The sequence below is a fragment of the Lethenteron reissneri genome, chromosome 3, assembly GCF_015708825.2.
Source record: "Lethenteron reissneri isolate LAM-NWPU_2019-01 chromosome 3, ASM1570882v1, whole genome shotgun sequence".
NCBI lineage: Eukaryota > Metazoa > Chordata > Hyperoartia > Petromyzontiformes > Petromyzontidae > Lethenteron > Lethenteron reissneri.
This window is the reverse complement of record NC_083781.1, coordinates 12,886,153-12,911,027: the sequence shown is the minus strand read 5'-3', so window position 1 is coordinate 12,911,027 and position 24,875 is coordinate 12,886,153. Positions and strand designations below refer to the sequence as shown.

Here is a 24,875-nt window from a genome sequence, read left to right as displayed (position 1 = left end):
ACGTGGTAGGAGGCGGCAGCAGCAGCGGCGGCGAGCAGCGCGGCAGGGGGCTGCTGGGTGGCCTGGCGCCTCCAATGGGCTCCTCGGCGTCGTCTCTCGTGGAGGAGGCGACAGCGGCGGAGACGGCGGCGGTGGCGACGGCGGCGAACTCGGGGATCGCGGACCCAGGCGGCGGTCGCGCCAGCGGCGAGGGGAGTCGGGGCAGCGAGACGCAGCAGCAGCAGGAGCAGCAGCAGCAGCAGCCGCAGCCGCAGCAGCAGCACTACCGCGTGTTGGGCGACTCCGCCTTCTTCGTGTCGTCCACGGGCACCGTGCGGCGCAAGCGGCGGGCGGCGAGGCCTCGTCAGGCGAGGTGAGCGAGATGGGGGGGTGCTTGTGGGTGCACCTAGCCTGGCACACGAGGGCCGTGGTGGTGGCTGCTGGTTGTGGTGTCGAGGTTAGAGCGCCGCTGGTCTGAGCCGCGACTGGGCTCCCCCTAGGTCGCCTCGGCCTCCAATTAGCACCTGCCGCGGTGCGGAGTGAAACATCGCCGCTGTCGGCACTTGACCCAATAGTCTGTGAGGACTTTACGGGAGGCCTTTACCTGTGTGAGGGGGGGGGGGGACTTGAGGTGCACCTAGCCTGGCACGAGCGCCTTGTTGACACGTGGAACTCTTTAGGGGCAAGCAGCTGCTGGTACTCTCTGCATGGGTATTATAATAACAACGCTATATAACACGAGGTTTTGTTCCTGGGTAGTAAGTGTTATTTACTAATTGCTTATGCCTCAAGAGTATATAAAGTGGCTGTTGTTATTACCCACAAACTTTGCTTTTGTGACCAGGACGGTGATATTTTTAAATGTAACAATTGTCAATGTGTGCATTTGTGTAATTCCTTCACGTAAAGTCCTGGGCACAAGAGCAAAGTTTGTGGGTAATAACAATAGCCACTTTATATACTCTTGAGGCATAAGCAATTACGAAATAACACTTAGTACCCAGGAACTAAAACCGTGTTACATAGTGTTATTATTGCACAGTTGTCCAGGCTAAGTAGACCTTGAAGATATATTTGTACTGTATTCTATATCTTATAGTGTTTAATATAAATACATGTGTTGGATGTGTACAGTATACTAATGTATTGCACGTGGACATGTTTATTATACTAATGTGTACTGTATGCGGGCTGTATTGTATCTGTTAGAAGATATCCTCCAATATTGTAATACAGGATGAGTCATCTTAGTTCTCAGTTGTGTATTAGTGTGTGTACAGATGTTTACACTGCGACCTCCTTTACCAGTGGTAATATATAGTAATAGGGGTTTACCCTTTCAACTGGTACAAAAACTGACACCTTTATACAAGGGATCATGTTTGCAATAACCACAACACAAGCAGTCAGTCGACCAATCAACTTCAAGTACATCAGTATCAGAGTTTATTTTTGTTTGCATTTTGACTGCTTGTGTTGTGGTTATTGCAAACATGATCCCTTGTATAAAGGTGTCAGTTTTTGTACCAGTTGAAAGGGTTAAAACCTATTACTGTACAGATGTCTGTGGTATCTGTAAGCGTATTAGATGTGTGCACATGTCTGAGAGGTTTTCAAGTTTGTGTATTAGAGGTATTTGTGTATTAGAGGTATTTGTGTATTAGAGGTATTTGTGTACTGCGTCATTGTCAATTAGTTATATTATTGGTGGAACCTTTTAATAATACGGGCAGCACGTGTGTTAACAACGCATTTGGGATATCAGTTTGTGTTAAAGTTAAATGTAGGTTTGATGTGTTGGTGGCGTTGCTAAGTGTATGCTGATCTCACTATAATCTGTGTATTTCATGCAGAACGATGTTGACTGTGTGTGTGTGGTTATTTCTGTTGCCAGTACGCGTGTGTGTATTACAGAAGAATACTGTGTGTGTGTTTAATACAGAGACGTTCGTGTTGCCACTGTGTAAGTGTATTACTGATGCCCCCATCTGTATTATAGCGATGTCAATGTGTGCGTGTGTATAACACGTGAGCATGCGTGTCAAGTACATTACTGGTCTTTGTGTATTCGTCTGCGTGTTTGTGTTACTGGTATCGTGTATGGTTATCATCATCTTGCCTATAAAATGATTTTTTTTTGTCTGTCCGTCTGTGTACGTGCGCTTGCGAGGGATTTGGCTATCGAACGGTGGAGTTTATATTACAAAAAATCTTTAAAAAAATCGCGATATGGGGATGGGTGGGGGGGAGGCCATTATCCAACAGTGGATTTAGAAAGGGCCGTGAATTATTAAGAGATCCATTGAGACCAGAAGTCTATTTTTCAAGGGCCACCTGAGTGAACGTGGAAAGAGCCTTTTAACAGAAAATGTGTTCTAGTATCTGACGTGGTTGTAACCAATGCAGCTTTTGTAACAAATAAACAAAATCCACGCGTCTCATGGGGGGGGGGGTTCTTTATCGTGCCTATTGTGTTGCATCTGTAGACAGCTGTAAGGTATTGCACAAAGCGCCGTCGTCCGGGTATTTCGACAGCGACCTGGGGGAAAACAAGGGTATTGTTTGTGGTTATGTAGAGAGAGAGATATGCGAACGGTGGTGTAACTTCAGCTCTGCTGAGTAAAGAACAAAAACACAATTCACAGTTTTCCAGGGCCTTCGTTACGACGTTTGCCGGTTTTTGAGTAAAAATTCAATGAAAGTTTACAACGTAAATTGTTAGTACATTATTTTCATTGTTCGACGCGTACTACTCACTGGAAAGGTTTCTCTGGGGTTTTGACGTTCCCTTTCTATTGTAACTGAAGATTTGCATTGTATAACTTTAAAATTGCAGGTCTGTGAAATATAGCCAAACAGTTTATTGGGCCCTTTCTGCTGAAATAAATCCATTCTATCTACCTATCCAAATCCCATCACGAGACTGAATAGCGACTTATATGAAATGTATGAATTTCATTAGTGCTATTGTTATGCCCATCCGTGATGTTCTTCACTTCTTTCATTTCCCAATTGGTTTACGCTTCATGTTTATATATATTTTTTTATCTATCCCTGAGACTCGCAGATAAGATGCTTGTCAGTACAAAAAAACTCTTAAGTTCTCACGCCACGGATGTCACGGTGTTCCTGTAAATGCAACAGTTATTCACTAAGCAATAGCTTGTGATGGATTTACATAATTCGTTTTTTTCTCATTCCGCTTGTCGGCGGCAGCATTTTGAGTAGGGGGGGTCCAGACCTCCCTTTCCCTGGCGACAGACTAGCACTAAACTGCTATACACTATCTTCTTGGTTCTTTCGGTAAAGTCACGTCGAAGGGAAATAATACAAATAAAACATAATACAATTCTCACGACGTTTCGGCCACAACACAAGCAGCCGTCCTCAGGTGAAGAAACAGAGCTGTCGGAAAGACAGCGCTCCAATGAACACTGCTAAGCTTGGCAGCGCATTTAAGCTGGGTGGGAGGAGAAGAGCGCCTTGACAAAGGAGTTTACATATCAACAGAGGAATTTAGCATAGAAGTAGCTATGATAATGTGAGAGATTAGCATGATGTTAAAGTGCTATACACTACTCTATACACTACTACACTATACACTACACTATACACTACTATACGAAGACTCTAGCTCTTCCTGGGGAATTGCCAGGCGTTTCCAGGCCGGCCGAGCGACATAGTCCCGCCAGCGTGTCCTGTGGGCCGGCCCCGGGGTCTTCGCCAGGAGGGACGTGCCCCCCGGTACCTGGGCGAGTCTTATCCAGGGGGGTCATTCTTGTCAGGGCCCCGAACCACCTCAACTGGCACAGCTGATTTATCCTTTAGTCATGGAATTGTGTGTTTATATTCTGATGTTCTTGTGTTTATATTCTGATGTTCTTTTGCCAACATGTTATGTGCGTTGAATGTGTAGGTTTACACAAGATTGGAGGCTCTTGACCTCTACTTGTGATTTGTAGTAAATTCCCACTTAAAAATTCTAATTTTACACAATAGCAAAGTCTGCCGTGTGATTTTGCCTCAGTCTAAATAACGATTCTGATTCTGTACATTGAACTGCTTTTGCACCGTCGAGTAGCCGACCGCGCTAATCAGAGGTCAGGGAAAAGTGGTGGCGTGCGAAAATCGATCAACGCGAGACACAAAGAGCAGAAAGCCGGCGCTCAAGCTCAGACATGAGAAAGTTGGATCATAACGCCACACTACGGATAAGAATTGGTTTAAGAAAATGAAGAACACAATTACCTTCAGAATTGGTTTATTTCAGAACTTTGGGGCACTGCAAGTTGGTGAACACCACACCCATGTGTATGTAGGGTTCTCACGATTGATTCTGAATGACAAACGCTGTAACAGCCAAACCAAAGCAACTACCCAAAGCAACTTATCGAAGAGTATTGGGGAGATCCCTCGGAAGATGTGCTGCCAGTCTCCCTTGTGCATGCGTTATTTGCCCAGGAGGAGAGCCTTAGGCGTCTCAAGATGTTGTTTTAAGACGTCACACGCATTGCGTATGCAGTGGTACATGGTATCCGTGCATCTTTCTGACAAAATTTAGAATGTTGATTGAACTGAAGTGTGGAGACCCAGCGCTAAAGTATAAACATGCTCTGCTTATTGATTCATTCAGAAAAAATAGATTTTTTTTTATAAATGTTGCTATATTACAACAATTAACTTCTTTATCGGTTTGAATCGGACATTAGTTGCACGTTCAAATAGTAACAGATGCTCGTGTTGTGTCTTTCATTATCTGCCAGGGCATTCATATATTTTTGTGGAGGTCATAGTTCTGGCATCTGTTCAAGGCAGGCATTAATTTTGGCGCGTACTCATAGCATTTTCAAGGCTGTGTTGCATACGCATGTGTCGTTCTGCGTGTATTAACGTGTTTAATGTATGCGTGCCCGTGTGTGTGCAAGTTCATGTATAATGATGTGCTTTTCATGTGTAGCAACGTGTATTATGTACTGCATATTTGAGAGATTTGGTATGGAAGTGTGATTGCGTGGTTATGGTTAGTCTCTGTCGTTGTGTGAATGTATGCTTTACATGCATATTTAATATATATTTAGAATTGAGAATTATTATTAAAAGGATGATAAGTCTTGCTTTAAATGAAAAAGGAAATTCATCCTACTTGAAGTTATAATATCCCAGTTGTGTTGAAAAAAGGTTTTTCAGATAAAATTGTTAAGGATGATTGCCATCATCATAGAATGTGGGGACTTGGTTCTTTTAAAAGAGTTTTAACCTGTGAGAGACTAAATTTCGATTTAAAGCTTTCGTGACTGTAGGGATTCATCTTCTTGGTTCTTTCGGTAAAGTCATGTAGAAGGGAAATAATAAAATAATAAAAATAAAACATAATAAAATAATTCTCACGACGTTGTGAGAGACTGTTTATGTGTCATTTAACGAAATAATTTGTATGTGCATCAGTGGGTTCATGAGTTCAATTAATCGTCCATCAGTTTTCACCATCACGCCGTTGTTCAGATGAAATGTGATGGTGGTGCTGTTGGTTGACCTCTGCTTTTCGCTGCAGGGCGGATGACGGAGACATGGGCAGCAGCGGCCAGTGGTCATGCAAACGCTGCACTCTGCTCAACCCAGAGGGGCTCAGCCGATGCTCCATTTGCGAGAGCCCTCGCATGGAGTGCAATCTAGAGAATATTCTGAGGCTGAGCAATGGGCTCTCTGTGAACAGCGGATCCTTGGTCGCAGTCGAAAAAACCTTGAATTGTCAAGCGTGTGGTGGCCAGCAGAATGCGCATACGGCAACGCATTGCCAAGCCTGCCAGAATTCAAGGACGCTTTTCTCTACAGCCGGTGAGTTGGCACAAGTAGCTAGGACATCGGAAAAAGAAGCCCAACCTCCCGAACAAAAGACAGACGTGTCAAGAGACACTGCCGATGGTATCTGTGGAATGCAGACTGATGCACTGCCTGAAAATAATAACACGGTTTTGCCGAGTTTGGGAACCGGTCTTCCTTCAGTCGTCAGTGAGATTCCTAAAACAACGTGGGTCTGCAGGTGTTGCACTCTAGAGAACAATATAGCGGATAAAGCGTGTAATGCCTGTGGCGCCCCTGAAAAAGTTTCTCTACCAATAATCAGTCCCACTGTATCTGAAATCAATGTCGCAGTTTCCAATGTCATAAACCCACATTCTAGACAAGATGCAGGGCATAGATTTGTACAAAACACCGATGTTGAAGTGAGTGACCAAGGTGATGAGCCAGAGGCCTTAGACCGGATGATGGAATTTAGCAGTGCACAGTCTCCCAGCTCTCTTAATTTTCCCAAGATGCGCAAAGAGATGCGTCCACACAATGCCCACCATCGCCCATCTCACGCAGCACCGAGGAGCTGCATCAATAGCGATGTGAAGTGTAAGCCTGACGAGTTGGCGGCATTCTTCACCTCCATATCGCCGAGCAATTTCGGTCAGTTAAAATGCGTGAACTGCAGGACAGGACTTCCCGAGGCATCGACGCAAAATGGAGATTGCAGCAACTGCTCGGCATATGCTCACCCGTACCCAGAGAGTGTCCCGACTGCGGGCAACGTTGGAGAAGCCGAGAGAGAATCTCCGATGCCTGCTCTCACCGCAGAAGGAGGAGAGGTTGTGTCGATGAGCAGGAGTTTCGAGTCTGAAAGTCCGGTGGAGCGTCCTGCACTTGTCCGGAGGTTTGATGTCCTTCCCGAGCCGCAGCCAAAAGGAGTTCGAAGGGAAGAACTGGCCAAGCAGTGCACACCCGAGGGTTCAAAGCCCCCAAAATTGTTTGTGTCCGCATCCAAATCTAGTGGTGGAAAAGTCTCTGGAAACAGGAATCGCCCAAATTTTGTAGCAGCCAATGACGTGCCAAGGAGTAGCGAAGCCATTGGTTCAACTGCCAATTTAATTAAGCATAAGCACACCTCTTCCTCAAGCCCACATTTTCTCGTGTGGACCTGTTCACAGTGCACATTGGTGAATTCATTGAAGAATCTTGAGTGTGCTGCATGTAAAGCATCCAAATTGCCAGGGTGTCAGCAACCTCCATCTGTTGTAAAAACTGGCTGGACTTGCAAGCAGTGCACCTATCATAACAAGGCCATTGATATTGGCTGTGCAATCTGTCAGTCAGATAGGAGCAACCCTGGTGTTTGGGTTTGCAGTGTTTGTACACTGCATAACGATGTCAAGGATAAGGTTTGTGAAGCATGCAGCAACCCAAAGCTTAAACCACAGATGAAGAGTATGCACAAATTACAGAGAAGAGAAAGTATCAACATAAATGCTCAGAGGAACAGCGATGAGAAGATGGCAGAAGAGCTTCGTGAAAACATCGTTCAAGCATCCAAAGAGGTGAGACCGCCCGTAACAGATACCATTCACCATCGTATAAACTACACGGGGGAAACTCATTAACACCGGTCACTTTCATGAAATTTTCAACCTCGGTCAACATTTGTGAATGATCTTGATAATTGTAACACAAAATGTAAATTGGAGTCCTTTTGAGAATGTAAGAAACAATATAAATCATCGGACAATATATCTCTCGCCGCTCATGTTAGCCGTGGCCGGGAATCAAACTCGGGGGGGGGGGGGGGGGGGCGTGCTAACCACTGCACCACGGCTCCACCTATTACTGCAGATGGGAAATAATTTAGATTTTTGACGGCCGTGGTTGGCTACGTATGGTTCGAAAGAAGTTCTACATACATCACATCCCATCGTGGACGAAAAACTTACGAGTCCAACACATTGCTGTTTCATGAGCATTTCACCATTCTATCATGAAAGGTGGAAAGATTATTTCTGCCTTACAGTCCAGATTGGTTGATATACTATTCCCAAGTAAAAAAAGGCAGTTTATGATTGTCGTAATGATTACCCGTGTCCAATATGATGGATTTGTGCAATTCTAAACCACTTTTTTTTCGCTATATACTACAGCACGGTTATTTATTTATTAATGTGAGTTATCATTTTCAGTTATTCAATACATTGGAGCCAGACCTCTTATCTGCTGCTGGATGCAGTGGCAGCATAAGCGTGGGGCGACATAAGCAGTTGCCTGGGGCGGGAAAATATTTGCTGAAAGGGTTGCACAAAAATGCATTTTCGAGGTGACCCCCTCCCCACTATTTCCCCCCACAGATTTTTCAGTGATGCCTAGGGTGCTCGGGTGCTCGTAAACTCGGCGCGGCCAGCCCTGTCGTGGTGCATTTGCAATACGCCGCACAGATATTTATGTATAAAATAATAAATGTGTGTGTGTGTGTTGCGTAAAGCAGTAGTTCCCGACGTGTGGTTCGCAGGCCAGTGGTGACTTACAACGCCGTGGGAAGTGATCCGTGGCACAGTTGCGGATATTATTTTTTATTCACAACACCCATGTGGTTTTTTGCGTGGAAGTCTGTGAAAAGGTTTTGAGGGGTTGACGGTGGTCCAGGGGCACAGAAAGGTTTGGGAACCACTGGGGTTTTTTTGTTGTCTCCAGCATGATTTAATGAGGTGGGGTGAAAATATTCTTGGTTTTCAGTACTAGGTAAGAAACGTCACGTTGGTTTATGGACTTTCTGGGTCATTGTGTGTCATTGGCGATTGAACAACATTTCTCAGTGGCTCTTTCATTTCCCCCTTTAATGGTGTCGCAGTTCATATCGGCTGCCCCGTAAGGCGACGTGCGATGTGTCAAATCGAGTCATGTCTCCCCAGGTGTCGCTTTCATTTCCAGTTCATGTATTGCTCCATTACTCTTTTCGCTGTATTTCCTTCATGTTGATTCATTTTTTTGATTCAGTCGTCATGTTGTTTTTACAGTTGCTATGATTTTTTTTTTCCTATGTACGTGACTTTACCGAAAGACCCAAAGAGTATGATTTTATACTCATTCAGAATATTCTCATGAGGTTTTAAATTAAAAATTGAACGCCTGTAAACAAAACGCATGGGGCGGAGCAGTGGCATAGGGGTTCGTACATTGCCCTATGAACCTGGCAAACTGAGTTCAATTCCCAGAAATGGTTGACGTTAGTGGGAAAATATCAGAACCACTGCTGGTAAATTCCCACCCTTATTTCACTAATAGGCACTGACTAAACTGGTGAAGTATGGTTAAACAACCCCCATGACAAAAAAAGTGTGGGGAGGCCTGTATCTACTAGTGGATTGTAAATTCTTATACTTAAACAAAAATGCTTTCCATTTAAAGCAGAAGTTTAATCCAGGCAAACAAATGACTGAATCTTAACATTTTCCAAAAGTATTAAATACAATAAGTTTTCCACTGAGAAATGTTGTTCAATCGCCAATGACACACACACATTTGTTCATTTAAGTTGTGATGTTCATGTCATCTTTTCAAAGATAAATTGGGTTTTCGTACTGAAGTCCATTGAAACTGCTGTTATCTGTGGCACTTTGGGTACGAGAGCATAGATCAGCAATTTAGTGAATCACAAAAGTTGTCCTTGGAGTGTCTTAACGATCCAAGGGTCGTGTTACCTACGCCGACCGCCCGAGGCTCTAAACTCTGCGTCACTCAAGTGCCATCGCGTACAGTGACCTCGCATTACACACAGGCACGGCTCTGTCGTCTGTGATGATGTTGAGAACCTGGATGGAAGATGCGTTAATTTGAGGATGAGAGGAGTTAACCTCAATCATGTAATTGCTCCGTGGGCCGTGACTGATCTGCGTCATCCCAAGGTTGCCGCGTGCCACGTCGCCCAAAGAAAACGTTTAATTTATTGAACAACTAATAAGCTAAATAATAATAATGTGCTAAGGCTTATTTAAAAAAAAACAGTATGAATATTGCATTGGTACACCATTGTAATTACAGAGGCGTTTAATGAACATGCCTTATGAGAGAAGCTAACCTTTTGATAAAAATGAATATGTGCTTTCAAGCATATAACAAAGACACAAATCCCCCATATAGCCTTAACAGACTGTTGGGGCAAGTGCTGTTAACGAGCACCTATGAAAGCCGGCACGGCACACGGAGGGGGTGGTTGGCCAGCACCGCGTTTAGCCACCTTTGTCTCCCCAGTGGCGATGTTTACGCACCGCACCAGGTATTCATTTGAGGCTAAGTCGACCTAGGGGAGGCCCAGGACCGGTTCAGATAATCGTCACTGGTGTTGGCCGTGAGCGGGAATCGAACTCGGGTCGCCGGGTTTCGTAGCGCAGCGTAGCGCTAACCGCAACACTACCGCTCAAGCATAAACTGTACACGCTCACGAACGTGCATTTTGGTTTTTGTATTCTGCACTCCTCTCGTCCCGGCCGCTGCTCCAGCCGCGCTCTGCACCTCCACCTGGCTCCTTCGCCCCTCCTGCTTGGCACTATTTTATTTTCCTTCATTATGTTAGCATGCAACATCCTCTGCCGATTTGATTCCTTTTCACAATTCATGGTTGAAAATTGATTGAGATTTGCAATTCGATTCTAATTGTAACCATCTAATTTGTACAATTTTGGTTTTCTTCATTATCCTAAATATACCAGCATATCGTATACATATAATTTGCATAAATTATACGTTCGTACATGCAACATGATTGATATATGCATCCGAATCTTTTATAATTGATACATTTATGCGGCATTAAATGCATGCAATTATGTATTTTGGCATCTGCTCAATATTCAGAAAAGGTTCATTATGTAGTGAAATTTTTGGTTTTCCAAACGTTAGTGTATCAGCATTTAGAATCAACATCATTCGTATTTGGCTGCTATACATTTGTGGCCAGGTCGCTTCTGAACAAGACCTATAATTCTCATTGGGCCTTACCTGGTAAAACAATAAATAGTTTAGTTTTATACATATACTAGCTTTACTACCCAGCTTTTGCCCGGGACTTGGATTCACCACACCCGGCCGCCTTTGTCCCCCCAGTGGTGATGTTCACACACCAGTTACTCGTTTGAAGCTGAGTCGACCTCGGGGAGGCCCAGGAGCGGTTGAAATAATCGTGACCTGTGGTGGCCGTGAGCGGGAATCGAAGTCGGGTCGCCGCGCGGCGCGTGGGTCACATGACAGATGTGACGTCACAGCTCACTTGCCGTGCAAAAAAATTACTGCATTATTGAGCTCCCCCCCCCCCCCCCCGCCAAAAAAAAAACACAAAAATGTATTTTTATAATTTTTGCATAGTGTACAGTCTGGAAAGTACCCACATGGCAAATTTCCAGTTTGTTGCATGTCGGGAAGTACGCTAAACATTTTGAACAGGCGCACATAATAACAACTTTGCCTTTTATATATATGGATTATGCGCTTGCGTTTTTATCTGATTTGCGGATTAACCGCGCACCTGAGATTTTGACATAAATGAATAAATCATGGATTTTCCCGTAAGCCCAAATTAATAATCTAAAAACAGTTATACATTGATATTCTTGGAAATGTTTATTACAAGTCACATGCTTAAACTGAAGAAATATGTGCTCCGGTTCAACCAAAATCCACACGATTGCCTCTACAGTACAGTAGTTACATATCTTTACAACAGTGGGTGGAGTTTGATGTTGATTGGCGTGGCTCTGCTGCTGTCCACTTAGTGGACCGAGTTATCTGCACGGGAGCAGGAAAGTGTCATCACTGAGCATTCCCATCGATCGGCCGATCGGCAGTAATAAAACAAGATCAATACATTATTTGCTACAAGTGCTTGTTTCGTTCGTTAACAAACGCAATTTTCTTAACTTAAACATAATTTATACCTATATTAGTGTTTTCTAGCATCGAGAGCCACGGAAAATGGATATTTTTGGATTATTCTCGATTTTGTATTATCCGAGGCCCATCCTCCCCATCATGAGACACAAACCACCCCATCCCTCTCGCCAGCGATGAGGGGCACGATGCTACGGTCCATTACGGGCAGCGATTGCGTCCATCTTGGTCACTTGAGCTCGAATGCAAATGGTGTGATGCAACCCTGTGGTGGTGTGACCTTGTTGAGAGGGGCGCGATGACGCAGGCTACGTTATAAACAACGGACCGATGTTAACCTGCTGAACAGAATAACGTCCATTCTGCTCTGGCTCGTGTCCACTGTGCCTATGAGGAAACACCGTGACGAACTCTCACTCAATTATATTTTTGCTGTTTGACCCCGGCCACCTTCATCAATTTCAGACACTGTTGTAGTCAAATGGCTTTAATATGAAACATTTTTATAAAGTGAGATTAACCTTCAGTCGGGTTGTGTGGGGTTCCGCCTATTCATCTCGCTCCTCTGGCACTACAGGGCTGGCGTGATGTCGCCTCGGTAAGTGCAGGCTCCCCCCCCCCCCCCCCCCCCCCGCTGCCCGTGTGGCCAACGAGACGCAATGCTGCTCCGCTTTGTTTTGCTGCAGGCCGGAGTGAACTTTGTGGATGACAGCTTCGTGCCTGGCAAGAAGTCCCTGGGCTCGAACTTGGAGAGCTCCATCGTGCAGCGTGTGGCTCACTGGTTGCGGCCTACGCAGATCACCTGCGCGCCCCATGAGACGTCCATCCCCTGGGTCGTGTTCCGCACTCCGCGCCCCAGTGACATATCGCAGGGCCTGCTGGGAAACTGCTGGTACGCTTTGTACTCCTGTTCTTGACGAGCCTGCTACTTAGTGTGTCATATGCACGCTGTCCATGAAGGTATTATCCATTATTATAGAATTATTAGATGACAGATCTAGGTCAATAAAAGTACACACCCAGGCAATGGTGATATGGTGATGTTATCGTACAAGTCTCATTCCTGTAAACGTCCACGTATCTGCCGCGGAGTTGGTTACGTGCATTGTATCGAGAATTGAGAGATTTCCAGGTGTTTGGCAACATGCCAGCTGTGAATGTTTCAAACGCTTCTGTTATGTCCTGTTAGAACGTAATTTGAGCTTTTTGGTTTAAAAAAAACGTGTTCTAGGAACATGTTTTCCAGCATTTTAACAACATAGCTAAGACTGTTGTATTGTTATTTAATAACGAATTATAGATTTGTGGACACATTCCTTTTCTTACATTATTATCTGCTGAGCGAGTTACCACTTGATAAAGTGATAAATAGTCGAATGGGTTTTACTCATGAAATAGCACGGTTGGCTACGTACGGTGCGAAAGACGTTCAACATACATACAAAACGTCTAGTTCGAATTATTCTGTTTCTCCAGTTGTGTGTGAAATTACTGATGAACACATGGCTAAAATAACTTTTAGTAATATTCTGCATGCATCATTTTGTCGAGAAAATGTTTCTCTTTTGGTTTATCTTCTATTGAAATATATTTTGTACAGTACAAATTACACTTTTGGGGAGGGGCTGGGTTGGGTGGGGAGGGGCTGGGTGTGGAGGGGCTGGGTGTGGAGGGGCTGGGTGGGGAGGGGCTGGGTGGGGAGGGGCTGGGTGGGGAGGGGCTGGTCACCCCGTGGTGCCCTTATAAAACTCAACATTTAACCTACTCACGCCGGCTTGTGCCCGCCCTCAGTCGGGCATATTTGCGGAATACACCACGCCGCCGTTGACCCTGGCCATTGACCGAGCAACCCAACGTTACTACCAGCTCCCTCCGCAGGAATGTGTTGACCTACTCGAATTACATATCATAGTGGGTCACTTCTGTCTTCACGCGCACCCCCACTCAACACTCTGTCGTCTTGAAGATTGTTTTGGATGCCTAAGGAAATGAAGAGGAAGCTCGTTCTTTTCATTCATTCATTTTTTGTGTGAACTGCATTGTTCAGGTTTCTGAGTGCCTTGGCTGTGTTGGCGGAACGACCACAACTTGTGGAAAGGGTTATGGTGACCAGGCAGATTTGCCCAGAGGGAGCCTATCAGGTCAGAGCTGCATGACATGTTATCAGACGAGTGGTAATACGTTTTTTTAAACCACTGATGAAATTGCTTTGAAAATGTACGGTCTATTAAATAAAATATTTATGAAATTGTTGAATTGAAAATTGCATATTTTTGTGCAATGTTTCATTATCCTGAGATACACAATCATACCAGTATATCTGAATTTCAAAAAAACAATACTACATATATAAAGTATGAATAAAAAGAAGGTAAAATGTCAACCCTACATCTGCTTGTTTATGCTATTGTTGGCAGAAGAGCTTCCACTAGAGCCCCTGTACAGGGTATTTGGCCTACTCTTCACCGCTGGCCACACATCTCGGAAGAGGTGGCAGTAGCCACGCTTTACCCCACCGTGCACGACATGCCATTTCATATACGGCCGGGTGGATTTAATAAGCTTGCTCATTGATGTCAACTGCCCGCACCTTGAGATCGAACCGGCGCCCATCTGGATCGTGCGCCCCCCCCCGTATAACAGCGAAACCTCGTGGTACCGTCTCCTGTGATGACATCGTCACCTGCCCCCCCTTGCTCCAGGTGCGTCTGTGTAAGGACGGTGTGTGGCAGACGGTGCTGGTGGATGACATGCTGCCGTGCGACGACAGCCGCTGCCTGCTGTTTTCCCAGGTCCGTTGTTTATTTTCTTCGCGTCGCTGTCGATTTTTCAAGTGACCTCGTGCGTCACGTGAAACGTCGCCCGCAAGATGTTTTCGTCGCGAACAATTGCTCCCGCTTCTGCCTCGCCGCCGATTATTTCACTTGCCTGCAACTAAAGCGGCAGATTAACACATTCACAATGGACAAGGTTGCTTTTCGCTAGTGGTATTATTATTATGAGTTAGTACGGCAATTCAAATTTCAGTTGTCAGGTAGAGTAAACCTTATTGTTTGTTAAATTGTTTACAAACGTAATCTGATCTTGATAAATAATTAATGGCGTATTCTGACATTGGAGTGTTGGATTAGCAATATCGCCAATTTGGTTGGTTCAAAATCTGTTTATTTTCCCAATATTATTTCATTTTTCATGAGCAAAATGAGCAAAATCCATTGTTGTGCTATACTTCTATGTTGCCATATATATGCTCTGTGCCTTAACCAACCCACACTTACAAGCCTGGTGAAGTTTAATGAAATAACCCACACAATATGGGGAGGCCCTCATCAAGCAGTGGATTGTCAAAGTGCTGTAAATATACTTTAATGCATTATGAAATGATAACTTTTTCCCATAATTTATATTTATCGGGAGTTGCATATTCGGACGAAGTTTGAAACGCCCTGTCGTTTGCCGTAGGCCAATGAACATGATCGTGCACAACCATTCCTGGTTGGTGCACGACGCGCGTACGCGCTCTTGTCGCACGAGACCGTGTTCTTCATGTCGACGACGATGTCTGCGTTGTGCCGTGGTGCGATCAGGCCCAGCGGAAGCAGCTGTGGGTGCCTCTCATAGAGAAGGCGCTGGCAAAGTTGCACGGCTCCTACAACGCCCTGCAGGCCGGCCGCACCATCGAGGGGTTGGCCACGTTGACGGGGTCGCCCTGCGAGAGCGTGCAGCTGCAGCCCAGCCCCATCTGCCCCAGTGAGCCCATCGACACTGACCTCATCTGGGCCAAACTTCTCAGCAGCAAGGAGGCAGGGTGAGCGTCTATTGCTATGCATAGCGTCTTGGTTTTTTTCTGTGAGACTATTCTCCGAGTGCTCACCTGGTTAAACTAAATAAACTTGCGTTCGACGAACAAGACTGCAGGTCTAAACACTTCTCTTTCCGCTTCTCCACGTGCACTACCCAACTTTGGAATTCCCTTCGATTTTTGTTCGTTTTCTACAAGTTCTTATAATCTTGCTCAATTCACGATTTTTATTTTATTTATTTTGCGCTCTGCGTATCAATTCTTATCCATTACAATTGTAATGGTGCTATCTATTTGTTGTTGGCCGCATGACATCTTAGGCCTCTGGGCTTGTGCTAGGCCACCGTGGATAAGAAAGGCCCCAGTTGCGTGAGACACGGCGCTTATTCTGCTTTGTCCATATGGCAAGGGTGGGGGGGAGCCCTATCATTGCTGAGGCCCAGACAGAACGTTCAAATACCTTTCGTCGGACAACAACAACATATTAATGCACACCTTAAGCGTTATCTAATAACGGCACAATAAATGTACATCTTTACAGGTGACGAAGAGCTCTAAACATTACAAAGTGTGGCTGAGATGCTTGCAGTGATGGATGAATTTTGTTTGCTGGCTGTTGAAGAGTGGTAGGCCTCCTGTGGCTACAGGCCATATGATTGGGGCTGTAGATTTCCCACCCCTGCCATGAATGCGTGGATAATAATGCCACACAGCCCCGTACTGTCTAACTGGTTGGCACTGTGATGTTGGATCGTTCATCGTAACCACTTTTTTCAAGTGAATGTGAAAGTCATGTAAATATCCATCAAATCCCCACTTATGGGAATATGACATTTCCACCACTGGCTCCGAGCCATCAAACAGATTTACACCACCTGATGTGTTCGCCAGCAGTGGGACCGTAATGTCTTTGGTAGTGTCTAAAAAAACCGAAAAGTTTATTTGAAGTACAGTTTGTACTAAAAATAAATAATGTCACAACGCATTTGTAAAGCGCCGATGTTTCTCTACTGGCTGCTGTATCAGCTTCTTGATGGGTGCGTCATGTGGCGGAGGGAACATGAAGGCGGACGAGACCGAGTATGACCGCGTGGGGCTGCGACCAAGGCACGCCTACTCCATCCTAGATGTGCGAGACATCGAGGGCCACAGGTAAGCCGGGGGTTCGATGCAGAAACCAAATGTTACGCTTATCTCCTCAGGGTCGAATAAATCAATGTTGATTTGTAGGGAGTCAATGGCAATTGTTCTGCAGATGTACTGAACCATGACATGGGAATGTGAAATTTCTGCAACTGGCTCAGTGTAGCCAGTTGTGTTGAGCGCAACCCCCATCAGTCATTGGAGCAGCATTCTGGTAAAGGTGCAGCCCTGCAAGTGCTTATTCACACCGCTGCTGGCAGCAAGGCCCCCACTCGGGAGAACTTGAGAACCCCCTCGAAGGGGGGGGGGTAGTATGTTTGGCTACTTTTGTACCTTGAGAACCTTCTGATGTTGTTACCAAATGGCGCAGCACGTGCATTTTTACATTCCCTTGCAGTGGCAAATAGTCGGAGTGCGCGCGTGTTTTCTGTCTCCTACGCGAGTAGCTTCGTAGGGCAAAAACTGTGACGGGAAGAGTGCTGGTGTGTGATGGGACGCGTGGGTGTGCAGACCGATGAGGAAAGAGTGCTGGTGTGTGATGGGACGTGTGGGTGTACAGGCTGATGAGGTTGCGCAATCCCTGGGGCCGCTTTTCCTGGAATGGGCCATGGTCCGACAACTCCTCCGAGTGGACCCCTCAACTGCGTACGGAACTCATGGCGCACGGCAACAGCGAGGGCGTCTTCTGGATGAACTATGATGACTTTAAACGGTAAGCAAGGATAAATATACAAGGGTGGCGTTGTGCTGTATTGGCTCGCACACTTGACTGGCTATCGCGGGGTGCCCGATTCGCTTTTCTGGCGCAGCAGTTGCAACATTGAGAGATGCTTGTATGCCCCCCCCCCCCTGCTCCTGTCCACCTCGATACATGGGCACACCGCAGTCAATCAGCAGGTTACACGGGGTGGGGAAAAGTGTGGGTGCTCTCACCTCTTCCAAGACGTCTGGGGATACATGGAGGAGTAGATCAAAGTACCCTCTGTGGGGCTAACCAGAGTTACCTTTAGTTGCTGCTCCTCCATCAGCACTAGTTGGTGTGCGAAAGTAATTGCAGAGCTGCAATTTAGTTTATTGGCACTTTTGTGTAAAAAAAAAAATGCTTTTGAGAGTTTGGGGTTCAGCTCTTTCCAAGCGTCAAGCAGTGTGCCATAACCACATTAGCCAACAGGAATTTTGTCCAACATGTTTTTTTATGATAATTGTTTTTTTACTCTTCTACCTGGCCAAAAAACTGACACCTTTTTTACAAGGAATCATGTTTGCATAGACCACAATACCTGCAGTCATAATGCAAACAAAAAACATAACTCTGATAATGTATGCACTGTCCTTGAAGTTGATTGGTCCACACCCGAGATAGCTTTCCTTGTTGCCAGATAGAAGGGTAAAAAAACAATTATCATATTTTTTACTGGCAAATGAGGTTCCAATGGTGTAAATGTTTTTTTCTCTCTCTGTGACTGGTACTCTGCTGCCCTGGGGGAGGCCTTAATCCAGCTGTCAATTGACAAAGGGCTGTCTTTAAGTTTGGCTATTGTTTTTCTCGGTCCGATAGGGTGGCTGCGCATTGTTAGTGTGGGTGTAATGAACATTGTTCCCCCTCAACAGGTTTCCAGATGTCAATTAGGCTTGGCTCAGAGAGGTGTTAGGCAGGCATTGTATATTTAACCATCGCCTTACCCAGAGATTGTGACATCTGTGGCCTTGTGGCAATTACTTTTAGGTTTCTGCAGTGATAAAAAAAAATACTTTTTCATAGAGTTGAAGTGTATTGTAGTTTCACACTCTTATTTACCTACAATTCTAATGGATATCTTAGCTGAAGCTGGGACGGCCAACAATGAGTTTCAGCTGTGGGGTTTATGTTTGAAGTATGAAAGGCATTTGACTGAAAACTCTGATCTAATAGTTTCTGACAGTTGCGTTCGGCTGAGCTCCAAAACATCTCTCAGGAAAATGTTTTGGCTGGAGTTCCATTTCTCCTTAATCTGCAAACGTTATAATATTCAAACAGCAGGTTACCACTTGCATAGAATTTTTCCTACAAGTATAGGTATCATTATCGTGAACATTGTCAGTGATCTCCATCGGACCCGATCATCATGATGATCTTAATTCTGAACATCGTCATTCTCATGTAATATTTAAATTATCTTGGGATTTTCATAAATTTGATCTATGTTTTCATTAGTTTACAATTTTCCACTACATTTGTAACATTTCTCAGTCGGGTTCGTAATGGTTTATTGAACAGATGCATGATTCACGCTGATTCTAAATGCTTTTGTAACTACATTGGCTTACGTGGCAATTAGTATGCTGCCGGCTGAGTGATGTGGCAGAGATTCTCATTATAATGTTAAGGTGCGTTTGAGCATAACACATTTTAGTCGATGCATGGCACGTGCTAAAATTGTGGGCGGGGGGGGGGGGTGTTTATTTTCATTGCAAATACTCAGTATTGTTGAGGTTCTACAAAACGTTGAAGGCACTTTGAATGGCCTGTTTTTGTGCAAGGTATTACGAAAGCGTGGACATCTGCAAGACGCACCCGGACTGGAATGAGGTGCGCCTGCCGGGCACCTTTCCCGTGTCCCACGGCAGGCCCATCTCTGCCACGCTCGTCAGCGTGTTTTACCACACCGAAGTAGATTTGACCCTGTTTCAAGAAGGTGCCAGGTGAGCTCTCCGCACATCTCATCACATTATTTGATCAGAAAAATAAAACTTTAGAAGCAAAATAGCTGAAATTTGTCGTGAGAATTTTATCATGTTTTATTTTTATTATTTTATTGTTTCCCTTCTACGTGACTTTTGCATTGTTTGTTGTTGTTATGTTCTTACCCACCCCGACTTGACATCCGTGAAAAAGAGTTTTCTAGCCCATCGGATTCCTCCAGTATGAATATTCTTATTCTTTATATAATTTCCCAACGTTTACCGACTTGCACTGACCAGCACGGCGAGGTTTGATCCAATGACCCCATGACCCGTACACCTTGACGAGGCTCTCCAGCAGCTGGCTGACAATGGCCTCCTGTCATGATGGTCGACCATTGTTCCTGCATGATAGTTTGACAGCTTTTTTTGCCCCCCATACTCTTAGGTTTTTTCGGTAAAGTCATGTAGGTAAAATTTAAAATTAATAGAAACAAAATAAAATAATAATTTGTTTCTATTAATTTTATTTTTTACCTATGTGACTTTACCGAAAAGACCCAACAGTATGATTCCTTGCAGTCACGAAAGCTTCAAATCTAGAATTTCCCCCCCCCACTTCGTTTAACCTAACCGTGATTCTACCACAATATGAATGTTGGATATAATATCAATTCGTTGATTAAAATTGAGTCTTGCACTCGGGATACTTCCACCAAATTGTGTGCAAAGAAATAGATTGCGATTCACACGAGTTTTTTCAACGTTTTCTTTAGGTTAATGGAATGAACAAGACGACGCAGATCAGACACTGCCAATGAGAGAGTTGTGTACAAAGGAAACTTAAATATATATATTCTTAACTCAGTTTTTACAATTTATAGATTTTATGGTGGCGAGAGGAATGAATCAGAACATGCCAAATTAATTTTCGTGGCATGATTGATGACGGTTAACCCACGCACCAGATAATGTTAGCAGGCGCTGTGCAGTAGGCTAAAACAAAGCGGTCTGTTGAACACGTGGCAAAATCAGTTGTGTGTTTTTGTTCTCGAGGTCGTCTCTCGGCAAAACACGTTTTTGTTTTTTTGCCATGCAGGAGGGGAGACGACGTGGAGGGAAACATTCTGGATCTGTGCATTGTCATCTACCAAGTCACCACGGACAAAAAAGAGAAGATGTGTTTGGAGAAGGTCATTGTGCACAGCCAGAGGGCTGTTAAGAAGTTTGTGGGCTGCAGCAGCATGCTGGCGCCTGGCCAGTACGCCATCATTTGTCTGGCCTTCAACCACTGGCAAACCGCTGGTCCCACCTCACCCAATTCACCGACAGGTGAGGCTGGGATCTTACTGCCTTCTCTGCTTTAGTACTCTGGACATTGACAGCTCTTGGGCTCAAACATCCTCCATAAGAGAGGTGTTTGGGTTAGATCGCATAAATGTAAGTGCATCGTTAAACCCGCCACCACCCGACACAGCCAACTAGAAAGGTTTGTCACGTAAACAGAACGTGGACCAATTCGTCACTGGTACAGCACACCGGTGTGTTGGAGAGCAAATCCACAGCATTTACAGTTTGAGTAGCGTGACGTTTCGCCAGTAATTACAACCAGCATTATCAGGCGGCAGCCAGAGTTGTGGAGAAATCCTTCTCCTGTTTCGGAGGGATAAACGTGATGTCGTCACTTGTGAGCCATTGCATCACAACACATTCCTGCGGAGGGAGCTGGTAGGAACGTTGGGTTGCTCGGTCAATGGTCAGGGTCAACGGCGGCGTGGTGTTTTCCGCAAATATGCCCGACTGTGAGGGTGGGCACAAGCCGGCGTGAGTAGGTTAAACGTTGAGTTTTATAAGGGCACCACGGGGTGACCAGCCCCTCCCCACCCAGCCCCTCCCCAACCAGCCCCACCCTCCCCACTCAGCCCCTCCCCACCCCTCCCATTTTTGGATGCACGACGGACGGACACAATAATCCCCCCTGGGCTGGTGGAACCAGGTGGTTCCTACCAGTATAACCCACATCTATCCTGTCCGATCTTGAGCGGTTTTCTTCATTTTGCTTGTTACCTTTTCCTCCCCCCACCCCCTCGTGTTCAGTACTTTCCATCTCATGGCTTCTTGGCCTCTTTGTCAAAATCCATCCCTGCAGAAATGTTGCTGCCATCAAATTGTAAATGAGTCCATTCAATCCTGAACCTGTTAATCTGCAGAGTTATACTCGATGGAGAAGTTATACTTTTTTGCTTTCTCCATTTTAGGGATATTTTGCTGTCTCTGTGAAATATTTGATAATTGGGAAAAATAAATGGATTGTGAAAATAGATGTTTTTGTTCCCAATAAAGGCCGATGAACAGAATGCTTAAAGCGTGGTGAAAAACACAAGGTTATGTTTTTCAAATTTACTCAGTACATGAAATCTCGATTTTATAGGTAAATTATTAAATGATATGCATGATATACTTTATTTTGTTATTTCAGGTATTATGACCATGAGGTATTTTACAAAGTAATGCCAATGTTATAGAATCATAATCAATGTCAAGCTCCATGCAATGACTCGCATTGATGTAAGAATAGCTGTTTAAACACTTCATAGTTCCTGTCAAATATCAGTCATTAAGCCCAACAAAGACTGAGATTCCCCATATAGCCTTAACAAACTTTTGACGCAAAGTACTGTTCGCGATTACCTAAGAAGGTCGGTTCGGTACACGAGGTTGTTCAACTGGAAAACTTTCATTTGTATGTAATAACTTATCTGTGGGGGGGCGGTGGGGGGGGGGGGTGGTATAAACGACAGGTGACTTGAGGACCCTAATGAGATTTAAATGTCTCTCGCAACGTGTTCAAAACAATCCTGTCCGTACATGCAGGCAAGCTGCCGAGTCCCTGCAGCTACATCCTGGCCGTGCACAGCTCCAAGTCGGTGTTTGTGGAGCAGCTGGTGCTGCCCCCCAGCGTGCTGGCCAGCGCCGTTATTAATTTAGCCGTCAACAAGGGGCAATGCCATGAGGTGAGCTGAACGAACGTCGGGGGGGTGGGGGGCGGGGAGGAGGGGGCGCGTTGGCTAGTGGGCCCCCCACTTTCTTTTTTATTCGCGCGCGGTTAGCGAAATCGTGGCGACCGATGGGGTCCCTGTTATGCCCGATGGGGTAAATTGCCATGGCAATATGCGGTTTCAACCGTTTTGTCACGATGTGAATTATGCAGATGGCAAGGGACTTGTGTGCGCTGGCGGTGGTGTACAGAGAGGGTGCAGTGCTAATGATGGTGATCATTTTATTTTTTGGTTTGGGTTGGCCTTTTGGCGTCTGATAAAAGGTTTTGTTTTTTCCCTACACATTACCCTTATTAATTTTTAACATCCATCTTCGAGAACTATGATGTTCATCGCATTCGAAGGTGTTGCTTATTTGTCCGAGTGTGCTGAGGTGGTGGATTTTATGATTGTGATAAACATACAATCTCGTATTTGCAATAATAGTAAGTGGTGATTTTATTTATAGGCCTTCACGGTTATTTATCTGAACCTCGACTATACTCTCAATTATCTTTCGTAAGCATCAGCATTTTTTACGCTGAGGCTTCACGATAGTATTTTTAAAGATTTTAATATTCCGTGATATTTTTGCCTTTGTGTGTATGAGGCAGCATTGAGAAGTTAGTTAATCGCAATGCATAGTGCTTAAAGTGACCACAAAAAGCACAATTCTGTATCTCCTGCCTTCTATTCTGAGTGCTCTTTTTGCTGCTTTTGGAAAGAAAAACGAGCATGGCATTTGTTTAGTCGATTGCCATCACAAGCCATGTGATACTCACTGCTGAATGAGGCCTCCCCACGTCATCTCCATCTCTCGTGACCCTGCGATGTCGTAATCCATCTCACTCCTGCACATGATCAAAACGGGCCCTCTATGACCATGCGGGTGAGGGGGGCTTTCATCTGGCAGTCTAATGACATAACATAACAGCACGTTTGTTAAACATCGTGACGCGCAAGAAAGCAAACCTGACCGGTGGAATTCCCCAGGCGCGGGAGGGCATGTCGTGCTACTATCTGACGCAAGGCTGGGCGGGCCTCATCGTGGTGGTGGAGAATCGCCACCCTGACCGCTACCTGCAGGTCGTGTGCGACTGCTCCGACAGCTTCAACGTCGTTTCCACTCGCGGGGGGCTCAAGACGGCCGACAGCGTGCCTCCGCTCAACCGGTACGCACGCACGTCTCCTGTGACAAGCTCTTCATTCGGCCATCATTCAGGGATTGTTAAAGATAATCGCATCGTGCGGGGTGTTGTACAGGAGTGGAGACCCAAGAGAGGAAGATCTACGGGTCAGATGGGGGGTGGTGCGTGACGTGGTGGAAAGAATGTTGCATGATATGACGAGGGTGTGATTGGCGGCAACAACACTGGCACCAGTGATATTCTGACCTTGATTTTCTACGGTAGCCATTGCTGGAGTTTATGATTCTAGATTTGAAGCTTTCATGACTGCAATGATTCATATTCTTAGGTTTTTTCGGTAAAGTCACGTAGGTAAAAAATCTAATTAAAATTAATAAAAGTTAAATAAAAATAAAAATCACGACGTTTCGGAGGCAACACAAGCTTCCATCTTCAGGCGGAGTTTGATACCCAACATTTTACGAACTTTCTAAGCACTCCCGAATGGGCTTCTTTTTTTGTCTCCATTATAAATCGGTGTGGGCGGGAGGTCACTGACGATGTCCACTGCTTGTTCCCCAACAGGCAGGTGCTGCTGATCCTGTCCCAGCTGGAGGCAAACAGCGGCTTCTCGGTCACGCACCGACTACAACATCGTAAAGCCGGATCGCCGGGCCTCGGGGACTGGGGTCCCCGGGGCCACAACCACGAACCTCGGTTGGGACCCGGTCTGGGGTTACACTCCCCCCGGCCTCTGTAGCGCCAAGCTGGGCGACGCCACAGACTGTTGTCCCTTGCAAAAGGGGCTACGGCCACTGCAGCTCGTTGCGTGATTTATTGCTGCTCTCCTTTGTATCCTCATGGGAATGACTTGATAATTTTCTGACTCCCCTTCCTACGTGTGTGTTCCTGCTAAACGTCGGCAGAATGGCAATCCTCAGTAGTCGTAACACCAAATACCACTTTACAGGCAACCCCCACTAACTTGTGCGTGTCCAAGAGGCACTACGAGTGTTCTGGTATTTATTGGTGCTGCTATCTCGAAGAGACGGCGTGTTCGTATTTGAAAAAGGCAGTCACTGGAAAGTAATTCTAATTACATTACCTGAATATTGCAGTAAAATGCATCTCAGTGTTTTGTGTATATATGATGTAATTACATTTTTTTGAGAGATTATATTTAACTTTTAATGATGTGCATCCATTTACTGTATTTGAAAATGCTTTTTGAAAAACTGCATTTTCATCTATTCCAACTACCTATCACGATATGTCCTTTTTGGGGGGGGGGGGGGGGGGGGAAATGGGGCTTCTGTGATTTTGAAACATTTTAGCTTGGCTTAGAATCAATAGGCAATCCACGTGTCCATTGTATTACCATGTCATGTGTAGGTACAATACACTTGATTCTCAATGTAGCATTGTCGTTGTAATGGG

General features: G+C 45.2%; 1 protein-coding gene across 1 annotated transcript; it reads left to right on the top strand.

Annotated features, from left to right (window-relative positions):
* CAPN15 (calpain 15) lies at positions 1–24,733 on the top strand. Its single transcript, XM_061558767.1, has 13 exons — positions 1–352; positions 5,531–7,337; positions 12,354–12,559; positions 13,715–13,808; positions 14,370–14,459; positions 15,255–15,475; positions 16,496–16,621; positions 17,172–17,324; positions 19,133–19,294; positions 20,373–20,605; positions 22,148–22,287; positions 23,305–23,483; positions 24,024–24,733. The coding sequence occupies exons 1-13, from the start codon at positions 75–77 to the stop codon at positions 24,196–24,198; spliced, it is 3,864 nt and encodes a 1,287-aa protein (XP_061414751.1). The 5' UTR covers positions 1–74; the 3' UTR covers positions 24,199–24,733.
* The last annotated feature ends 142 nt before the right edge of the window (positions 24,734–24,875 follow it).